The sequence below is a fragment of the Xenopus laevis genome, chromosome 3S (assembly GCF_017654675.1).
Source record: "Xenopus laevis strain J_2021 chromosome 3S, Xenopus_laevis_v10.1, whole genome shotgun sequence".
Taxonomy (NCBI): Eukaryota; Metazoa; Chordata; class Amphibia; order Anura; family Pipidae; genus Xenopus; species Xenopus laevis.
Window position 1 is genome coordinate 128,766,261 of NC_054376.1, and position 23,333 is coordinate 128,789,593.

General features: G+C 43.2%; 1 protein-coding gene across 1 annotated transcript; it reads left to right on the forward strand.

Moving 5' to 3' along the window:
* The first annotated feature begins 1,524 nt into the window (after positions 1-1,524).
* On the forward strand, positions 1,525-22,359 carry LOC108703544. The gene is made up of 15 exons (XM_018239720.2): positions 1,525-2,610; positions 5,992-6,027; positions 6,295-6,373; positions 6,517-6,567; positions 10,881-10,922; positions 11,097-11,221; positions 11,753-11,995; positions 15,456-15,492; positions 15,919-16,065; positions 16,942-17,144; positions 17,539-17,632; positions 18,384-18,431; positions 19,545-19,663; positions 20,549-20,690; positions 21,621-22,359. The coding sequence occupies exons 1-15, from the start codon at positions 2,443-2,445 to the stop codon at positions 21,728-21,730; spliced, it is 1,644 nt and encodes a 547-aa protein (XP_018095209.2). The 5' UTR covers positions 1,525-2,442; the 3' UTR covers positions 21,731-22,359.
* Positions 22,360-23,333: the final 974 nt, after the last annotated feature.

Below are 23,333 nucleotides of genomic sequence, written 5' to 3' on the forward strand. Positions count from 1 at the left end.
TATTATACATATGGGAGGAGGAGGTACCATATTGATTCCCTTAGACAGTACAGTATGAGGGTATAGCTTATTGTGTGCCCAGAACATTCCTTCTCTGTATATTTGTATTTATACATATGGGAGGAGGAGGTGCCATATTGATTCCCTTAGACAGTACAGTATGAGGGTATAGCTTATTGTGTGCCCAGAACATTCCTTCTCTGTATATTTGTATTTATACATATGGGAGGAGGAGGTGCCATATTGATTCCCTTAGACAGTACAGTATGAGGGTATAGCTTATTGTGTGCCCAGAACATTCCTTCTCTGTATATTTGTATTTATACATATGGGAGGAGGAGGTGCCATATTGATTCCCTTAGACAGTACAGTATGAGGGTATAGCTTATTGTGTGCCCAGAACATTCCTTCTCTGTATATTTGTATTTATACATATGGGAAGAGGAGGTGCCATATTGATTCCCTAGACAGTACAGTATGAGGGTATAGCTTATTGTGTGCCCAGAACATTCCTTCTCTGTATATTTGTATTTATACATATGGGAGGAGGAGGTACCATATTGATTCCCTTAGACAGTACAGTATGAGGGTATAGCTTATTGTGTGCCCAGAACATTCCTTCTCTGTATATTTGTATTTATACATATGGGAGGAGGTGCCATATTGATTCCCTTAGACAGTACAGTATGAGGGTATAGCTTATTGTGTGCCCAGAACATTCCTTCTCTGTATATTTGTATTTATACATATGGGAGGAGGGAGCTGCCATATTGATTCCCTTAGACAGTACAGTATGAGGGTATAGCTTATTGTGTGCCCAGAACATTCCTTCTCTGTATATTTGTATTTAAACATATGGGAGGAGGAGGTGCCATATTGATTCCCTTAGACAGTACAGTATGAGGGTATAGCTTATTGTGTGCCCAGAACATTCCTTCTCTGTATATTTGTATTTATACATATGGGAGGAGGAGGTGCCATATTGATTCCCTTAGACAGTACAGTATGAGGGTATAGCTTATTGTGTGCCCAGAACATTCCTTCTCTGTATATTTGTATTTATACATATGGGAGGAGGAGGTGCCATATTGATTCCCTTAGACAGTACAGTATGAGGGTATAGCTTATTGTGTGCCCAGAACATTCCTTCTCTGTATATTTGTATTTATACATATGGGAGGAGGTGCCATATTGATTCCCTTAGACAGTACAGTATGAGGGTATAGCTTATTGTGTGCCCAGAACATTCCTTCTCTGTATATTTGTATTTATACATATGGGAGGAGGAGGTGCCATATTGATTCCCTTAGACAGTACAGTATGAGGGTATAGCTTATTGTGTGCCCAGAACATTCCTTCTCTGTATATTTGTATTTATACATATGGGAGGAGGTGCTACAGGGTTTCCTAGAGCATGTAGGAATATGTATGGGTAGGAGCTGCCATGAATAAATACAAATAGAGAGGGAAGGCAAGTTGTGAGTATATCCAGTACATGTACGTTGTCTGTAGACAAATAGTCATGAGAAATCTGACTTTAAATAGCAGAATTTTGCTCCGATACAAGGGGAGAGCAGTACTAACTGTGAGAATATTGTTCTGTCTCACCTCTTCGTGCAGCATTCTCTCTCTCTCTCTCTCTCTCTCTCTCTCTCTCTCTCTCTCTCTCTCTCTCTCTCTCTCTCTCTGTCACTCTCCCTCCCGCCTCTCTCATTTTTTTCTCTCCCCTCCCTCCTTCTGTCTCTCGCTCTCTGTTTCCTGTCATTTTTTTAACTTCTCACTGGACGAAGCCCAGGAACCAGAAGAAAACACATAGGCATCTCCTACCAGCTGAGATCCAGTGCTCCTCTCATTCTCTCTACCTGCCTGGCTCCAACCCACCTCCACCATCCAAATCCTACTACTGGGAATCCTGAGCTCCGTCTGACTCTCGTCTTTTTTTGCCCCAGGCACATTATTTTTGGCTCATATTTATATCCAATAAAAGCCTATAGCCCACTTTAATAGTCACTGGATGACATCCAAGGGGCCCAACAAGATGATGGTTGTCCATCCAACTTATGTCACATCTTTCCAGGATGCCGTAATCTTTTTGAGAAGGAATCCGGGTCATATATGGTTTCAAATCCTATTCCTGTTTGTGGATCTGGTGTATATGGATCTCTAAGTCATGTTGGTATCCAGGAATTTGTTCTGTCCAATCAATTCTTCTCCCAGTCCTACTGGATATTGAACCTCTAACTGATCTACTTGTACAGCCCTGGCCTGCAAAGCTGCCATTGTCATTTATTCCAATTTACGGCAACCATGGAATTAGTCGATTTAATGGGATTTAAATATCATTTTGAAAGCCAAATGTTTGGAACTGACACAGATTTTGGACAGATTTATCACAGTTGGAAAGAGTAAAGAAGAATTAACTTGTAGAGAAGGAAATTGACAATGACTCGCTGGCGTAAAAGAGGAGCCGGGAAACGCACTCTGCTCCTACTTATCCTCTTGGCTCTGGTACTAGGGGGCACAGCGCTCTGCTTAGCCTTTGTCAACCTGTTACTGACCACCACAGAATGGGGCAAGAGTCTACACCATGGACAGGTGCTATTGCATCAGGTAAGGGATTGTACTTAGGGTACTCATGGAATAGATCCAGTACAGAAGCCAAATGGTGTGGATGTTTGTTGGTCAGTCAGTCATGGAATAAATTCAATACAGCAGGAAAATGATGTGTATGTTGATTTGCCATTCATGAAATAGATGCAGTAGAGCAGCTGAATGGTGTGTATCTTGGTTGGCCAGACATGGAATAAATCCAGTAGAGCAGCTGAATGGTGTGTATCTTGGTTGGCCAGACATGGAATAGATCCAGTAGAGCAGCTGAATGGTGTGTATTTTGGTTGGGCAGTCATGGAATAGATCCAGTAGAGCAGCTGGATGTTGTGTATTTTGGTTGGGCAGTCATGGAATAGATCCAGTAGAGCAGCTGGATGGTGTGTATTTTGGTTGGGCAGTCATGGAATAGATCCAGTAGAGCAGGAGAATAGTGTGCATGTTGGTTGGCCAATCATGGAATAGATCCAGTACAACAGCTGAATAATGTATATGTTGGTTGCTCTGATTGATCCAGAGGTATTTTGAAGAATGAAAGAAAATGCCATTCGAGGCAACTTGTTTGAAAGCAGCTCCTGGCCTTTGCTATTCTGTGCACTGCTGGTTACCACTACATTTCCCACTGAAAGATGTTGCAAGAAAACCCAGCTCATGATGTACCTGGCACCTAAAAGTCTAACTGATTGCACTTGTAGGCTAAATGGTGCAAGTGGACTCCCACAGGCTGCCCTTGTGTCCCCCATTACATGGTGCAAGCAATTGGCCATTCCAAGTCAGGAGTGAATGTTTCTGTAAGTAGACCCAAAAACTAGTGGGCCAAAAGGCATTCTGTGAAAGCCATGGCACTTTGAACTCACTGGCCCTCTTGTACTGCTGAAAAGGTATTGAGAAATCATTACTGTTAATGGGGCCTGAGGGTAGCCCCTTACATAGTCCAGTGGGTCGCCGTACACCCTTATATAATCTAGAGACCACCACCACCATTGTTAGGCATAGTGGCCTATCAAAGATCACTAATAAGCATAGTGGCCCACCAAAGACCACTCATGAGGACAATGGACCATCAAACATCATTATTGAATAAAGCCAGCCATCAAAGACCACGTATGAGCACTGTGAACCATTAAATATCCCAAAAATATTCAATGGTTTTCTTTCATGACCAACAATTTTCAAGTGAGCCACCAATGATTCCGAATGAGTACAATGGACCGTTAGTGATCACGAGGATACACAGTGGGCTCTAATTAGTACAGTGGACCTCCATAGACCACTAGTGAGTACAGTGGGCCATCAAAGATGACAGGTGAGGCCACAAAAGATCACTCATGAGTTCAATAGACTATCCTAGATCATTAATGAATTCAATGTCAGATCACCAAAAGCCACTGATGATCACAATGGTTCACTCCACATAATTACAGTGGCCTTCAAAGATCACCCACCCATGTTATACAATGAAATAAAGGTATTCCAGATTTCCTAACTGTTTTGGAGACATATATAGAAGGTATATGTCAGTTCTCCAGGCTGGGATTCATCAGCTCCGAGGGTATGTGTATGGCACTATGAGATATGCTTTGCGTACATAGCAAACAGGGAAATACTCTGGACTCTATCAACTTTATAAACTATGATTTGATGAACTTCCCTTGCCAACTAGGTGATATCCTAATAAGGGAGACACGGGCTGTTCATAGATCAAACATATTATTAACAATATCATTAATAAGACGAAGTAACCTGAAAGTCAAGCCAAGGGGCACCTCATGGCCAAAGCCTACAGTAAGTTTACTGATTATCGGACACCTGTGCACCCCTACATTCTCCCCCTATTAGCAATCACCCTACAGAGATCATTTAGAGGCAGTGTGGAACTACGTTAAACGCATCGTCAGAGGGACCACTTGGGAGGAAAAAAAATAAAATAAAAAGTACATATAATATTGTCTGATGATAGTCAAGAAAGGCGCTGAAGACCAGGGAAGAGGAATGGCGAGGGACAGCAGAAAGAGACAGACACCAGTGATGTGTAGGTCGGGATTTCCCCGCCCCGCACTCTACCCTAACCCGCCCTCCTTTATCCTACACCCACCGGCATCCGACTTCCGCGTTGCTTTTATAGACCTGTCCCGCCGATGACATCACAAAAGGGGCAGAGCAAGCAGGCACATCGTCTATAAAAGACAAACCCAGAAATCAGAAGCTGGCATTTGAAGAGCTCAACCTGCACCCGCCCGACCCGCGAGGAAGAGTATGAGGTCGGCCTGAATCCGCCTGACCTGCTGGTAAACCCTCGGGTCCTATTGGTATTGGGCGGGTTTGGGCCGACCTCGCACTCTTCCTTGCAGGTGGCGGGTGGGTGCGGGTTGAGCCCTTCTCTTGCTCTCCCCACCGTCAAATGGCGGCGTCCGGGTTTGTCTTGACGCTGCACCTGCTCGCCCGCCCCTTTTATGACTACATCGGCGGGGCAGCACAGGTCTATAAAAGCAACGCGGAAGTTGGATGTGGGTGGGCGCGGGATAAGGGAGGGCGGGATAATTACGTGTCCACAACACTAATTAGCAACTATTGTATCAATTTTAACAGCTGCCTTTAATGAAACTCAGGGATTTTCCTCAGCAGGGACAAAGGTAAGAAATGTATTAATTTACAGGGTCGGCGACCTCCCCTCCCAGAGCTGCTTTATAAAGTGAAAAATTACACTTTACATAATATCAATATTGTAAAAAAAAAAAAACAGTGACACATAGAAAATAGAAAGTAATTGGAAAAAAGTGGTTATTTCTGGTGATCTATCTGAAAACAACTAGTTGTTTGAAGGTGAACAACCCCTTTAAGGAAAGGGTTTTTTTTTGGTTCATACTCCCTTGAATATGTCCCTGTGCTACATTCCACTAGTGCGGTCCTGCAGCTGCACGGGATCTAAGAATAACCAGGGCCTGGGGGACGGAGGGGGGACATGGGAAAGCTCCGGCACAGATAATGCTGACACAGGGCTCGGCCCTCGCACGTTTCCCCAGCAACTTGTTTGCCTCACTGTAAGGCCCGCCCCGGGGCCTGGTGGGAAATGCAGCATCTGGCACAGATTAACACTCAACATATGTTTTAGCTTGTCATTTATCTAATCACACCATTGGCACGATCATGGTTTGGCAGTGGCGATACACTCGCTTTGTTACACTTGTATTGGCAGCAACATGTACTGCAAGGGATGCTGGGAGATAAAGGGAATAAAAACCTCGCAGAGGTTCGCAGTATATTCCCCCTTTCTTTAATTAAAGTCAAACATCCCTCAATTATTCACAAAGTAGGGCCAAGTACCTCTTAGCTTGTACTGTCTGTGTCGGAGCCTGTCGTGAATATTGTTTTTTGCCTTTAAAGGATTTATCCCGCCAACAGCTGGACGCTGAGACTCAGGTAAGAACCGTATTTAAATGGAATTATAGAAGGTTTCTATATAGACTCATACCCCCTATTCACTATCAACAGGCCCCAGTCACACATTTGTATCGGCTCCTAAATAAAGCAACTCTTGTCCACAAAATGTCCCTATCAAAGCTAAGAGCAGCCCAAAGCTTGATGAGTATATATATATATATATATAAAAGAAGAAATGCTCTTTAGGGTTTACTTTACATATCTTTATAATAAAACCCTTTTTCACACTGTTTTTACCCCCAACAGATCTATTATCAGAATGTGTGGGAGAAGCAGCAGTATCTGTATCAGAAGCTGAGGGAAAAGAGCCGGCCCAGACGTGCAGGTAACCAAGAAATGGGCCGACATATTCCTGCAAAGGGCAAGGAGTAGCCAAACCTCACTCCACTTATGTGTATCATGGAGCAGTCACTGGCACTAGCAATACTGTTAACAGATAATATTATATGCCATTTCTTTACTTTTCAGCAAAGGACAAGAAGAAACGTAAACCACTGCTGTATGCAGCTCATTTTGAAGGTTTGTACTCAAATGATCTGTCCTTTTAATGCCTTCAGTTATAACCCTCCCTATAACTCCTCCTACTGCTCCATATACCCCTCCCTATAACTCCTCCTATCACTCCATATAACCCTCCCTATAACTCCTCCTACTGCTCCATATACCCCTCCCTATAACTCCTCCTATTGCTCAATATACCCCTCCCTATAACTCCTCCTATTGCTCCATATACCCCTCCCTATAACTCCTCCTACTGCTCCTTATAACCCTCCCTATAACTCCTCCTATTGCTCCATATATCCCTCCCTATAACTCCTCCTATTGCTCAATATACCCCTCCCTATAACTCCTCCTACTGCTCCATATAACCCTCCCTATAACTCCTCCTATTGCTCCATATAACCCTCCCTATAACTCCTCCTACTGCTCCTTATAACCCTCCCTATAACTCCTCCTACTGCTCCATATAACCCTCCCTATAACTCCTCCTATTGCTCCATATAACCCTCCTTATACCTCCTCCTATTGCTCCATATACCCCTCCCTATAACTCCTCCTATTGCTCCATATACCCCTCCCTATAACTCCTCCTATTGCTCAATATACCCCTCCTTATAACTCCTCCTATTGCTCCATATACCCCTCCCTATAACTCCTCCTATTTCTCCATATACCCCTCCCTATAACTCCTCCTACTGCTCCTTATAACCCTCCCTATAACTCCTCCTATTGCTCCATATAACCCTCCTTATAACTCCTCCTATTGCTCCATATACCCCTCCTTATAACTCCTCTTATTGCTCCATATACCCCTCCCTATAACTCCTCCTATTGCTCCATATACCCCTCCCTATAACTCCTCATACTGCTCCATATAACCCTCCTTATAACTCCTCCTATTGCTCCATATAACCCTCCTTATAACTCCTCCTATTGCTCCTTATAACCCTCCCTATAACTCCTCCTATTGCTCCATATAACCCTCCCTATAACTCCTCCTATTGCTCCATATAACCCTCCCTATAACTCCTCCTATTTCTTCATATAATCCTCCCAATAACTCCTCATATTGCTCCATATTACCCTCCCTATAACTCTTCCTATTGCTCCATATAACCCTCCCTATAACTCTTCCTATTGCTCCATATAACCCTCCCTATAACTCCTCCTATCGCTCCATATAACCCTCCCTATAACTCCTCCTATCGCTCCATATAACCCTCCCTATAACTCCTCCTATTGCTCCATATAACCCTCCCTATAACTCCTCCTATCGCTCCATATCACCCTCCCTATAACTCCTCCTATTGCTCCATATAACCCTCCCTATAACTCTTCCTATTGCTCCATATACCCCTCCCTATAACTCCTCCTATCGCTCCATATAACCCTCCCTATAACTCCTCCTATCGCTCCATATAACCCTCCCTATAACTCTTCCTATCGCTCCATATAACCCTCCCTATAACTCTTCCTATCGCTCCATATAACCCTCCCTATAACTCCTCCTATCGCTCCATATAACCCTCCCTATAACTCCTCCTATCGCTCCATATAACCCTCCCTATAACTCCTCCTATTGCTCCATATCACCCTCCCTATAACTCCTCCTATTGCTCCATATAACCCTCCCTATAACTCCTCCTATTGCTCCATATAACCCTCCCTATAACTCCTCCTATTGCTCCATATAACCCTCCCTATAACTCCTCCTACTGTATTTCTTCAAATAATCCTCCCAATAACTCCTCATATTGCTCCATATAACCCTCCCTATAACTCCTCCTATTGCTCCATATAACCCTCCCTATAACTCCTCCTATTTCTTCATATAATCCTCCCAATAACTCCTCATATTGCTCCATATTACCCTCCCTATAACTCTTCCTATTGCTCCATATAACCCTCCCTATAACTCTTCCTATTGCTCCATATAACCCTCCCTATAACTCCTCCTATCGCTCCATATAACCCTTCCTATAACTCCTCTATCGCTCCATATAACCCTCCCTATAACTCCTCCTATTGCTCCATATAACCCTCCCTATAACTACTCCTATCGCTCCATATCACCCTCCCTATAACTCCTCCTATTGCTCCATATAACCCTCCCTATAACTCTTCCTATTGCTCCATATACCCCTCCCTATAACTCCTCCTATCGCTCCATATAACCCTCCCTATAACTCCTCCTATCGCTCCATATAACCCTCCCTATAACTCTTCCTATCGCTCCATATAACCCTCCCTATAACTCTTCCTATCGCTCCATATAACCCTCCCTATAACTCCTCCTATCGCTCCATATAACCCTCCCTATAACTCCTCCTATCGCTCCATATAACCCTCCCTATAACTCCTCCTATTGCTCCATATCACCCTCCCTATAACTCCTCCTATTGCTCCATATAACCCTCCCTATAACTCCTCCTATTGCTCCATATAACCCTCCCTATAATTCCTCCTATTGCTCCATATAACCCTCCCTATAACTCCTCCTACTGTATTTCTTCAAATAATCCTCCCAATAACTCCTCATATTGCTCCATATAACCCTCCCTATAACTCCTCCTATTGCTCCATATAACCCTCCCTATAACTCCTCCTATTTCTTCATATAATCCTCCCAATAACTCCTCATATTGCTCCATATTACCCTCCCTATAACTCTTCCTATTGCTCCATATAACCCTCCCTATAACTCTTCCTATTGCTCCATATAACCCTCCCTATAACTCCTCCTATCGCTCCATATAACCCTTCCTATAACTCCTCCTATCGCTCCATATAACCCTCCCTATAACTCCTCCTATTGCTCCATATAACCCTCCCTATAACTCCTCCTATCGCTCCATATAACCCTCCCTATAACTCCTCCTATTGCTCCATATAACCCTTCCTATAACTCCTCCTATTGCTCCATATAACCCTCCCTATAACTCCTCCTATCGCTCCATATAACCCTCCCTATAACTCCTCCTATTGCTCCATATAACCCTCCCTATAACTCCTCCTATTGCTCCATATAACCCTCCCTATAACTCCTCCTATCGCTCCATATCACCCTCCCTATAACTCCTCCTATTGCTCCATATAACCCTCCCTATAACTCTTCCTATTGCTCCATATACCCCTCCCTATAACTCCTCCTATCGTTCCATATAACCCTCCCTATAACTCCTCCTATCGCTCCATATAACCCTCCCTATAACTCCTCCTATTGCTCCATATAACCCTCCCTATAACTCTTCCTATCGCTCCATATAATCCTCCCTATAACTCTTCCTATCGCTCCATATAACCCTCCCTATAACTCTTCCTATCGCTCCATATAACCCTCCCTATAACTCCTCCTATCGCTCCATATAACCCTCCCTATAACTCCTCCTATTATTCCATATAACCATCCCTATAACTCCTCCTATTGCTCCATATAACCCTCCCTATAACTATTCCTATTGCTCCATATAACCCTCCCTATAACTCCTCCTATCACTCCATATAACCCTCCCTATAACTCCTCCTATCACTCCATATAACCCTCCCTATTACTCCTCCTATTGCTCCATATAACCCTCCCTATAACTCCTCCTATTGCTCCATATACCCCTCCCTATAACTCCTCCTATCACTCCATATAACCCTCCCTATAACTCCTCCTATCGCTCCATATAACCCTCCCTATAACTCCTCCTATCGCTCCATATAACCCTCCCTATAACTCTTCCTATCGCTCCATATAATCCTCCCTATAACTCTTCCTATCACTCCATATAACCCTCCCTATAACTCTTCCTATCGCTCCATATAACCCTCCCTATAACTCTTCCTATCGCTCCATATAACCCTCCCTATAACTCCTCCTATCGCTCCATATAACCCTCCCTATAACTCCTCCTATTATTCCATATAACCATCCCTATAACTCCTCCTATTGCTCCATATAACCCTCCCTATAACTATTCCTATTGCTCCATATAACCCTCCCTATAACTCCTCCTATCACTCCATATAACCCTCCCTATAACTCCTCCTATCACTCCATATAACCCTCCCTATTACTCCTCCTATTGCTCCATATAACCCTCCCTATAACTCCTCCTATTGCTCCATATACCCCTCCCTATAACTCCTCCTATCACTCCATATAACCCCTCTCCCACTGATAATGCCTCCTTCTTCTTCATCCCCATTGTATAACTTGTATTACTCTTTACAGCACCTCCCTGTACCTCCTCCTAACTCCACCCACTGTCCCACATAGCTGTCAGCTCCAGTTGCCCTTATTACCCATACAACCTCTCTCTGACATCTCTTTTGTTTCATTGCAGTCAGATCACCCAAAGGATCAGGTCAGACACAGATGGATGCAGGTAGGTCGCACAATATCTTTAACATCAGCAGATACTTACAAATATTTTTTTATCAAAATTCAATTATCTCATGTAGAGATTGCATCTGAAGAACAATGGGCAAAAAAACTTTCATAAGCTGGGCTATCACAACGTCAGCTGATTATTACCCAAAAATCATTATTCCCTTTTCAGACAAAAATGGTACAATCCTGCATTGGGTTGAGGTTCCTCTGAATTCCAGCAGCCCAATCAAGTATGATGGCAAGAGGGGTGAGTTCATCGTGAACCAGAGAGGACTGTACTATCTATATTGTCAGGTAAGCACTGAACACACCTGCCCACTATCTCCTCCCATCTTCTCCTCATCTCCTTACTTCATTATACTTTATTTCTACCCCATCTTTTTTCTTAAAGAAGCAGTAATATTTGTATAGGTATTTGTATATGTCAGAATAAGCAGCCTGTTCTGGTGCTCGCTAAAGCTACAATATACATTGATACTTTGGACTGGACTGTCCCATGCTAACCACAAGGTGGACAATATGGCGTCAAAGTGATTTTACGCCTAACGAATAGCAAATCTTCCATTGTCTCCAAATATCAGCCCAACTGGCCTTCAGGTTGAGCCCACACCTTACCAAGTAGCCCATAATGTGAACTATTCCCTAAGAGAATGATTTGAGCATGAGGTGCTCAATTATAAAACTTAGAGCTTCAACGTTGTATTATGATCACAATTCTCATGAGAATAATTTTACCATCATTCCTAGTGGTTTCATAATGAACCAAGACGCTCTTCACTGCTAAGCAAATAACACGTCTACTTCTTTTGTCCCTCTCTCTCACAGGTTCACTTCAATGAGGCCAGAAGTGTCTACATAAAGCTCGACATCCTTCTAGATGGTTCTTTGATCTTTCGTTGCCTGCAGGAATTCTCCACCACTGCTGCCAGCATCCATGATCCAAAGGTGAAAACTTGCGCTGTGTCAGGCCTTCTCTCCTTGCGCCCCAACGCATCTCTCCGTCTCCGCACTATCCCAGATGCAAGTCTTAGAGTCGACCGATTCCTGACCTACTTTGGACTCTTCCAGGTTCACTGACACAGCGTTCTGTGATATAATCCTAGCACCTCCCAAGAGAGATGGATTGGAGATGGTTTTAGGGATCCCATTCCATGTTGGACTCCTGTATTGCAAATCTGGACCACTGGGTCAAGATTTAATTGTACATTCAGAACCAGGAGGAATCTCACTTACATGGGTCAGAAATGGTTTTTGAGGAGATATATCTAGAATCTAGACGTCGGCACACAGCAATTTGGTTCCACAATGATAGAACCATACACACACCAGCCAATTCTTGTTTGTTACAAATGTGGATTAGTTTTATGAATAACTTTTGCTGGATTCAACAGAACCCCAGACCCAGGGAGAGAATGAGACTGCAGATATTACAAGCCAATGTAATCAATGCTCTGCAATTTCAATGTTCTGTAAATTCCGAATCTGGGAAAAATCCAAAAAGACAGAGATTTATAATGTGGAATAAAAAATAGATGAGGACTACCTGGAGCAGTACTCAACAGAAATATAAAAAAACAAGTGAAAAGATCATGGTCCAGGCTACATGGCTCATCTAGAATGAATGTATAACTGTTTTCCAAAGCTAGACATGATATTGGACACCCAACAACCAGAGGACACTGAAGATCTAGTCTTTCTCTAAAAAGTGAGACTGCTATTATGCTCATCATGCACATTAAACCTTTGGTAAATCCAAGTACAGAGGTGTTTCCGAACCACAATTTTGTCAAGATTTTGGGTTGCTTGAATGCATTTCAAAGCATGGGTGAAACCACTATCCAGTAGGGGTCAAGGTATCCATTTCTTCCAGCAGGTTAATCTGTGCTGCACTGCCTCTTTATAAATAAACCGATTGAAAGGTTCTAACGTGAATGAAGGAGGCCCTGCCTTTGTGTTAAAGCAACAGACTGAACGGCAGAGCGAGAGGGGCTATATCTGTTGTGAACCTTTATCAACATTACAAATATAATTAACTACTGTTGGTCCTGTCAATCAATGAGTTCCATCTTGCTCCTGTATGACCTTCTGTCTTCTCTTGGGGTCTTGTCAATCAAAGAGTTCCATCTTGCTCCTGTATGACCTTCTGTCTTCTCTTGGGGTCCTGTCAACCAAAGAGTTCCATCTTGCTCCTGTATGACCTTCTGTCTTCTCTTGGCAAGTACTGAGGTTAACCAACTAAGAAGTTGTTGGGGAAGAAGCCATCAGTACATATTTTTTGGTAACGGAGACAAATGTAATAGAAACACCTAACTTCCTTCCAACAATTGCTGGAGAATTGCAAGCTGAATGCAAATGATTTAGAACTTGGTCTGTGCCTCTGTTGGTTCTCCTTCTCAATGTGTCTGTACTTGGCATCACATACGGAGACCCAAACTCTCAGCAGGAGCTACAATCTCTGGTCTCCCCATAACAATAGCATTTGTTCTCAGGTCTATCCATCTACTTGCCAAAACAACTCTGATTCCAATACCTATACAAGAGCCGACAAGGGTGCCAAATGTACGGTTGGGTTGGTGAGGTTGCAGAGGGTGCAGAACTTGCATCAAATCAGGCAGAAAAAAACCACAGTCAACGCACATAAGGAAGACCAAGGACCATTGTTTTTAACATTAAACATATAACTATGTCAATATCAGCAGAACCCCAGAGTGTGTTATCCAGTTGCATCAACAGCTCCTGCACTGGTGGAATGTTCCAAAACACACATGTCCCTAGACCCATGCCCATCTCTGTATTCTAGTGATTGGCACATACATGTTTCCAGCCAGCACTGGGACTCTACTAGATGCCAATAAACATATCCATCGCTGCCCATATTGTCATGTCCGTAATGCTGATAGAAGGATGGACTTGTGTTTGATGCATGTAGCAATATGCTTGGTACAACCGGGGTATTGGCCCGCAGGTATCCTATATGGCTAAGCAACAACTTGCTCACCATCTACCAACATAAATGCAAAGTAGTGTCCATTCATTTCATCTGAGCAGTCGTGATGCAATGTCATTGGCTACTGTCTCACCAACACCATCCAATGATCAGAAACTGCTGAAAGGTGCAACTTAGTGTTGTATATTTCATTTAACTGCCTTTTTAGCCCTGCATCCCTCTCTAAATCTCTGAGTAAATCACATACCCTGACTGCCCTTACAGTAAAAAAAAACCCCTGCCTTTGTTGATTGTAAAACCACCTATCCTTTATAGTCTAAAGGTGGCCATAGACATAGAGATCCACTCGTTTGGCGAGCGGATCTCTCCCCGATATGCTCACATTGAGGTGGGTGATATCGGGCTTATCCAAACGTGGACCCTAGGGCCCAACAATCGGATCATAATGCATCCGATACGGGCGGATCACGGGACCACATAAACGCACATATGCGGCCACGATGGGATTTTTTGACCTGCCCGATCGAGATTTGCCAGAATTTCGGCCAGATATCGATCAGGGATGTCCGTCGGATGGCCCCACCCAATAAGCTGCCGACTTTTTGAAACTTGTCCAGTGAATGGCACATCGTGGCACCATCAGGTGATGCACTTGGTAGTTTTCTATAATCGCTTTACTTTGGATTCTAAAGTGCCTTTAATTTAATGCATATTAACAGATTTGTCAGGCATGTCTATAGCTCTGCAACCTCCAGATATCGCTCAACTATAATCTCCACCATTCGCTGGTAGGTGCCAATGACAGGCCGGAATGTCTGTACGGCAGCCATTATTTGTATATTAAAACTATCACTGCACTATACAGGGCTGACTTTGTTGCTGTGTTTTTTTTCAAACTTAACTGTGGAGGGATATTCTGCGAGTCCAGGATTCCGCATGTTTCACAAATCCCGACCTCGTTCTGTATAGGGGTTCATCCATTTGCAGGGGGGTGGCTTTGCGTTTGCCAGATATAATAATATATGCATTTATAACTGTTCCTTATAATAAAGATATATTTTATAAAGAACTTGAAGTCATGTTTCTTGGGGTGTGGGGGGCAGGTAGTATATTACAAATAGGAATGCACCAAATCCAGGATTCGGTTCGGGATTCGGCCTTTTTTCAGCAGGATTCGGCAAATTCTTCTACCACGGCCGAACAAAATCCATATGTATGTGCAAATTTAGATTAGGTATTCTGCCAAATCTTTGGGGTTTTGGCCGATTCCAAAATAGTGGATTCAGTGCAACCCTAACTAGAAATAATATGAATAATAATGATTGCACTCCGTATCTGCACTGGTTTCCCTTCACCTAAAAAAACAAAAACCCTACAGATTACAGGTTAATTGGCTTGTGATAAAGCTGTCCATAGTGCATGTGTGATAGGGACCATTGATTATAAGCTCCCCTGGTGCAGGGGCTGATCTCTATCTGTAGCGTTGCTAGTTTTCGGTTTGTTTACAAGCCTGTTTGTGGGATCTGTAAGTGCCGCTGCCATTCTTCTCCTTTGGTCGGATAACTTCACCTTGAGCTGTAGGTCTGGGACATGAGCACCCAGACCCCACGTATTACTGGTGAGATAATAAACTCATGGGATTTATTAAACGGATAATGGTGATACTGGAGAAGCGTGCAGGAGCAGGCACCGGATTTCCCCAGAAACGCAGGCTCATTTGCATGAAATAATCTTTCCTGGTGACTCATTTAACCCTATGTTTGGGAACACACAGACGTTTTGGGATAAAAAGGGCAGGCGGATGCTTGGCCAACAGCCGGTCAGTCTGTTATTTTCCCTAATCAGAGGGCACAGGTATTCTGATAAGGTAAGTTCTAGGTTCCTAGGCCCTTCTCCCGTTTCTCTCTCTGCTTCTTGGCTCCCCACCAACTCACCTGCCTCTCCATTGCTCCCTCCCCTCACTGTCCATTATGCTCCACATCTCCCCCTTCTCCATGTTTTTTGCTCTTTCACTCTTTACTTTGTAACTTTCGTTTTCCCGCAGACACAACTTTCTTTTCCTTCATTCTCTCGTTCTGTTCATCGATCCCTTCATTCTTCTGGATTCTGCTGTCCCCCCCTCGACTTGCCAACTTGCTTTACCCTTTGCAGCAACTGCTGAGCATTGAGATTCATTGGCTGCCAAAAGACGGTATGTCGGATATGTTCTTTCTCCTCCAGTCCCCAAACTCCCATATTGGTGTTTGATGGTGTCATCCCCTCAGCATTCTCCTGTTTCATTCTGCACCAGGAGTCAGTAGCCCAATACCCCAAGGGCACCTTGTTGAGGATAAAACAGATAAAAGCACAAAATACATGATATTATGTAACCAATGTCAAATATCTTCAGTATTTAGATCAGATATGATTAACTGGGGCCCTCCTGTTGTTGATTTGTCAACCTGATCTGAAACATCACTCCCAACATCAGAATAAAGCTGCAGATATTGGAAAAAGGACTTACGGTTGCCACCTGAACAGTATTATACTAGCCTAGCTCATTAAAAAACACCTCCAGGTCCAAATCAGGCAGGTTCTGGTTCCAAATTGGGGTTACTGTGCGGTTTTTGGTAGCTGGTGAGTCCAGCTTTTAGTATTGCCAGACCTGCCACCCTGAGGCCTTGTCATTATCTTCTGGCGAGCCTTCCATGTTGGTGACATTATGTGCAGGCCCCTCACCCTCCATGATGTTACCTGCAGGTTTGGGTTTGGATCAGAGCAAGGGTCCATGGATGGCTGTGGGTTTCCGAGATGCTCAAACTGTAGTATGATGGTTACCATATGGGAATGCAGGGCTATGTTGTCCTGAGCTATTTAGCAGCCCTATAATAGAATAGAATGTCATTCTCCAGCAGTATAACTGGACTCAATGGCAGCACTAATGTTCTCAGCCTGTAGACGATATAATTATTACTCGTATGGTCCCTGTAACCTTATTCCTTCCTGTCGTTAGTTCATGTTGCAATATTCTCTTCATTCTGTCACGCCCTCCCACTCTTCCTTTAAGCCACTGTCCCCAGTTAAAGAGAAAAAGCCGAAGCTGGAATCCTGATGTCCCACATGGTGACTTGTGAATCTGTTAGCCTGGCACGGGGACTCTGGGGGGGCACAGGAGCCTGGCTGGGGGTCCTCGTTTGCTTCATTGCTCTGATGTGCCAGTCAATCCACATTGGCAACCTCCAGGTGGAGCTCTCCTTGATGAGGAAAACTCAAGAGGAACCGAGGCCGGAGGTGGGTGGCTGACCTTGTGCATTGATTACTATTGTCACTTTCTCTCCCCGATGTAGAAGTACTGGCAGATACATTAGATAGATGATCCCTTGATATATTATACGAGGGTATTGCACAGCAGTGGAAGAGTTATATTATACAGTCTTCTGAAATCACATGACTGTCTAAAAAATATGCAATAAATGTCTCACTAAATAGTACAGTCATGCAAAAGCTGAGTCACACACCGCACCTTCCTACTGGGTCTCTTTATCGGACTCATTAGCTGCTCATCAGCCTCATGCCAGCGAACTGGTTAATGTGTTAAAGGGCCAGACCCATGTATCAAGCTGAGATTCCAAGGGTAATGATATTAATAGATTTTAGGCTGAGCCTTTCCACATCTTTCATGTAGGTGAAAAAGCAGCACAATACAAAGGAAGAAGGCCTGTCAATTTGCCTCAGACAGAAGAGAGACCTCACAAAAGCCAGGAGGTCAAGACATCACGGTGAGGTGAAGCAGAAGGGGTAGGTGAGAATTGGGTGGGAGGATAATATTTTACAGATCATTCTACCTTACTATACCCTTTCTTTTACTCTTGTCAAATGGCCAGTCCTGCGGCTCCATTAGTAGAATTGCGCACATGCTCTTGGTGGGGCTGTATTATTGATCCTATTGGCCACAGGATTTAGTCAACAATTTTATATTTCTTCAATCTGGCACATGAGGTTTTGACAGGGCTTTGATTTTACTTCCATCAGGCATGTCCTCTTGGAGGGACTGCACCATTACTGCCATCAGGCATGTCCTCTTGGTGGGACTGCATCATTACTGCCATTAGGCATGTCCTCTTGGTGGGACTGCATCAAGACTTCCACCAGGCACATCTTCTTGGTGGGACGGCAACATTACTTTTATCAAGCATATCCTGCATCTGCAACTTTACTCTCACCAGACGTATCCTCTTGGCAGAACTGTAACATTACCCCCACCAGACGTATCCTCTTGGCAGAAGTACAACTTTACTTCCGTTAGATGTATACTGGGGCCTGCGTTACTATTCACACTGTGTAAATGATCTGAGTGCTGTGCAGTTAGTACTTGGGACACATGAGTTTGGTAGGTCTCCGACAGTTCCCACTAGACAGATGAACTTGCGGGGCTGCAGCTGAATTCTCAATGGGTTTATGATTCTTCTATATGTGAACAGCGTGTGTCCATATCCACCCATACTAAAGTACATTATATTTTGCATCTAGGAAGTCATTCGTATGTTCACCTGGTGCCTGATCGTTTCTTTACTAATGGTAAGAATTCCTTCCCAGCCCTCACCCTTGCCCCTCAAGCTTGGTGCCCTTCAGAGGTGCTAGACTTCTCATTTTTCCTCTCTAAAGAACAAGCAGCAATTTTGCTTCAGGGTTCCATTCCCTCCTCCCCACCAAGCAATTATGGTGACCTGATGGTTAATGGTAGGAAGGAACCAAACTCTGCAATAGAGAATTTACATTTGAAGTAACATTTGGGATGTTGATGCCAACATTAACTTCCTGGCACACAGACTGGGCACATACACCTGTTCCTTCAGTCTATTCTGCCATGAATCAACACTTTGTTGACGTTTACCAGACAAGTGCTTTGTTTTGACCAGATTGCTCAACCAATGTTCTACCCACTCGCATATATAACTCCAACGCCAGTTCCTCTTGGCTTGGCACAAAATATTTCAACACAGATCTGAGGTTCAGATGAGCATAAATTCCTTAGTCTATGGAGACATAGGGGCAATTACTTTAGGAAAGCTGCAAATTGGCACTGAAATAGACAAAGAACATGAAGGTACATGCAGTGGGGCTTGTTTAATAACATAGGTGCAACCAATCACATCTTTACATTCATAGTAGCTGTTTGATTAAAACTAAAATACCATACTGTAGTATGTAGTACCATCATATCTGAATAAAATATTGTTACTAAGCGCAGATGATTCTAGCCACACCTCCCGCTCTCTGGGGGGTATAAGTATTGGCGACTATCAAATATATGGCAAAGTTAATAGGTGTGTAACTATTTGATTGCTTATTACCGGTTACTGCACCAAAGTTATTTGCTTTAAATGAGTCCTCTGATGAAGTGCCAGAATGAGGCATGAAACGCGTCAGGTGACTAGACATGACATAGTCTCATGGTGGAGAACTGTCTATGTTTTTTATGAAAGCTCGGCAATAAAGTTTTTTTTAATTGAACCCGTCGGCTAGTGAAATCTCCCGTTCACCTTCTGTTTAAATGAGTCCTACTGAGTTTCTTCATTCTCCTGCTAAAATCTATTGTCTTTTTCTTATTATGAACTTCTCCTTTTATCTTCTTCCCACAAAAAAATCCATAAAGATCCTAATTTCTCTCTCCTGCCCTTTGTCTCTTAGAGGCACTGGATTCCACCATCATCTCCTGGAAAGTGTCTATGAAGGAAGGGCGAGCTTTTCAGGCTCGAGATGCTAATGTGACAGTGATAAATTCTGGGATATACTTAGTATATAGCCAGGTATATTATTCTATCTATCTATCTCTCTATCATCTATCTATCTATCCATCCATCTCTCTATCTATCTATCAATCTCTCTATCTATATATCTATCTATCTCTCTATCATCTATCTATATATCTATCCATCTCTCTATCATCTATCTATCTATCTCTCTATCATCTATCTATCATCTCTATATCTATCTCTCTATCATCTATCTCTCTCTCTCTCTCTCTATCTATCTTTCTATCATCTATCTATCTCTCTATCATCTATCTATTTATCCATCTCTCTATCTCTCACTCTATCATCTATCTATCTCTCACTCTATCATCTATCTATCTATCTTTCACTCTATAATCTATCTATCTCTCACTCTATCATATCTATCGCTCTATCATCTCTCTATCATCTCTATCGCTCTATCATCTATCTATCTCTCTATCATCTATCTATCTATCATCTATCTCTCTATCATCTATCTATTTATCCATCTCTCTATCATCTATCTATCTCTCACTCTATCATCTATCTATCTCTCACTCTATCATCTATCTATCTCTCACTCTATCATCTATCTATCTCTCTATCATCTCTATATCTATCTCTCTATCTCTCTATCATCTATCTATCTCTCTATCATCTATCTATCTATCTATCTCTCACTCACTCTATCATCTATCTATCTCTCTATCATCTCTATATCTATCGCTCTATCGTCTCTCTATCATCTCTCTCTCTCATCTATCTATCTATCATCTATCTATCTATCTATCTATCTCTGTATCATCTCACTGAAACCCTTTGTCTAGAAGATACACAGTTATCTCTCGCTCTGTCCCATCTCTGTCTATAAAATACACAGATATCTCGTTATTTATATGTCGAATTATTCCCAACTAGGTTCTGTACAATGATTCCAGATTCACGATGGGACACTTGATAACACGTGACGGGGTCTTTGTAGGAGAGGAGGTGCTACTACGCTGTGTGCAAAACATGCCGCCCAACCAGAGCTTGGCGTATAACACCTGTTACAGTGCTGGTGAGACGTCAAGAATTCTTTGTTGCTCTTCAAAAATGAGTATATAAAACACAGTTGTGTTTATTTAATTACGCTGAGCAAAGCTGCAAGAGTGAAGTAACCAACTGCAACCATTAAGGTTGATCAGCCCCCCCCCCCAGCTCATAATACAGATATATATTTAAAAAAAGTGATGTTTAGGCGATTCTGCCATACTTTCACCCCAAATCTCACCCTAATTATACTTCAAACTGGGTTTACAGGAGTATCGCAGCATAGGGCGATCTCCCTTAAAGAAGAAATAAACCCCCCATACCAAAAGCCCCTCTAAACTGCCCCCCATTGCACCCCCACTCCGTGCTTTAGTCAAAAAAACAACTGACCCTAAAATGCAGAGCAGCGGAACTCCCGGCCACCATCTTCTGCCGCCTTGTATCCACTTTTGGGCTCAACTCTGATTTGAGCCTAAACAATTGAAGCCGATTCCTGACTTGGCCCAACTGTGCAAGTTCCCGCAGGCTTTGTGTGTCGTTGTGGAGTCCTCAAACAACGTGACGTGGTGGAAGATGATGCCCGGGAGCTCCACTGCAATTTAGGGTCAGATCTTTTTAATGGGTTGTTATTTGACTAATTTGAAGTGCGGGGAGGGAGAGGGAAATTACAGGCAGTTAAGGGGTGCTTTTTTGGTATAGGGGGAAAGTTTGGTTCTTCGTTAATTCCATTTAGGGGGGAAGTTTCCCCTGTTCAGATGGTCAGAATGTCTACATCAGCCAATATAATCCTTACTTCATGGATTTAATTGGTTGATATGGTTTTTAATCTGTCACTAAATCCGCAATTGCATATGCTCGTCCAAGGCATGAACATAGATAGATGGAGACCCCAATCCAGAACACTGTTGTATTCTTACTCTCTATACATTCTGCTGATGCCTGGTCTTCTACCCACCAGGAGTTTTCCGCCTCCAAAAGGGGGATTCCATTAGCCTTCTCATACCAAGATCAAATGCCAATCTGGACGCCAGAGGAGAAGCCACCTTCCTTGGTCTTGTCAGGCTTTAAATAGTATAAAGTGTCTGGCACTTTGACTGTCCATTTCCCTGAGAAGAGTGGAGAGTACCTCTGCAAGCGGCTCTTTGTGCCCTAAAGCCAATCCATTATAAACTGAGCAGTAGCAAAATCCCAGAACTGATCAACACAAGAGACTTAAGTCCATGTTGTGCACCATTTTAGTATTCAGTATTGCCTGCGACTCCTATTACAAAGGTGGTACCACGCTGAGATCTGCAATGGCTGAGGAAAAATTGCTTTGCATCCAGGAGGTCCAGTCTAGAAGAACACATGGATGGAGAAGGACAATGATTATGTGAAACCTCTGTAGCCCACTGTGTAAGAGGATGAAAGCAACAGCCCGGTAGAGACAGACTACTCCTTTATCACACCTCTTGGATCTAGAATAGGAAGCAACTCAACTAACCAATGGGATAAGCAGGGTATCATAATGTGCAAGGACCATAGCCGGCTGGGAGTGGTGAGAATGGATGAGAGAAGATGAGATAGAAGTGCATTTTATGGGGGAAACACAACTAATATTATTCTACTTTATTATATTGGTTTATTTTTCATGTATTGTAAATATATGACCATCACAAGCCTTGTATTCACCCCAATAAATCTATTTTGGACATTCAGATTGTGATATTATCTGCCTGTTGTTATGACATTCAGATTCTGATGTTGTCGTCCAGTTTCCTACAGTCACATGATTTATGGTTTTGGCTTGATAAAGGGCCCTGTGAGGCCTGAAACGTGGCCACCTTTTTGTCTACTTGCACAATTGAGCCAATAAAATCACATTGCTGAAATATCAATACAATGGTCAGAGTGCTGCAGTCACTGGATCTCCTACAGTCACATGATTTAAACGGTTCAGATCCGTTCCATGCAGACAGTCGGAAATGTACATCCGAATTGCCAACCAAATTCAGGATTCAGTGCATCCCTCCCGTCAAACATATTATAAACTGGGAAGTTATTCTCCAAAGGTCACCATCAAACAGCCACAAGACCAGGCAATGAATGGCCCCTACAAGTTGGACTTGCCCCGATAGTTACCCGCTTCTGGATTTGTCCAATTATTTGTAAATTAATTTCTCTTCATACCCTAAGTCTACTAGAAAATCATGTAAATATTAAATAAACCCAACAGGCTGGTTTTGCCTCCAATAAGGATTAATTATATCTTAGTTGGGATCAAGTACAAGCGACTGTTCTGAGCCGAATGCAATCCCGCCTGCTTTCTGTCCCCGCCCACTGCTCTGCTTCCTGGTTCTGTGATGAGCCAACTGCAATCCCGCCTGCTTTTTATTCCCGCCCACTGCTCTGCTTCCTGGTTCTGTGATGAGCCAACTGCAATTCTCACCTGCTTTTTATTCCCGCCCACTGCTCTGCTTCCTGGTTCTCTGATGAGCCAACTGCAATTCTCACCTGCTTTCTATCCCCACCCACTACTCTGCTGAGCCAACTGCAATCCCGCCTGCTTTCTATCCCCGCCCACTGCTCTGTTTCTTGGTTCTCTGCTGAGCCAACTGCAATCCCGCCTGCTTTCTATCCCCGCCCACTGCTCTGCTTCCTGGTTCTGTGCTGAGCCAAAAGTGACAGTTTG

What these genes read in the sequence shown, in the direction of transcription:
- LOC108703544 (XM_018239720.2), top strand. Translation starts at nt 2,443, where the DNA reads ATGACTCGCTGGCGTAAAAGAGGAGCCGGGAAACGCACTCTGCTCCTA. An exon ending in TGTACTATCTATATTGTCAG is followed by an intron (nt 11,222 to 11,752) that starts GTAAGCACTGAA and finishes TCTCTCTCACAG; the next exon opens with GTTCACTTCAATGAGGCCAG. An exon ending in CAGGAGGTCAAGACATCACG is followed by an intron (nt 17,633 to 18,383) that starts GTGAGGTGAAGC and finishes TTTTGCATCTAG; the next exon opens with GAAGTCATTCGTATGTTCAC.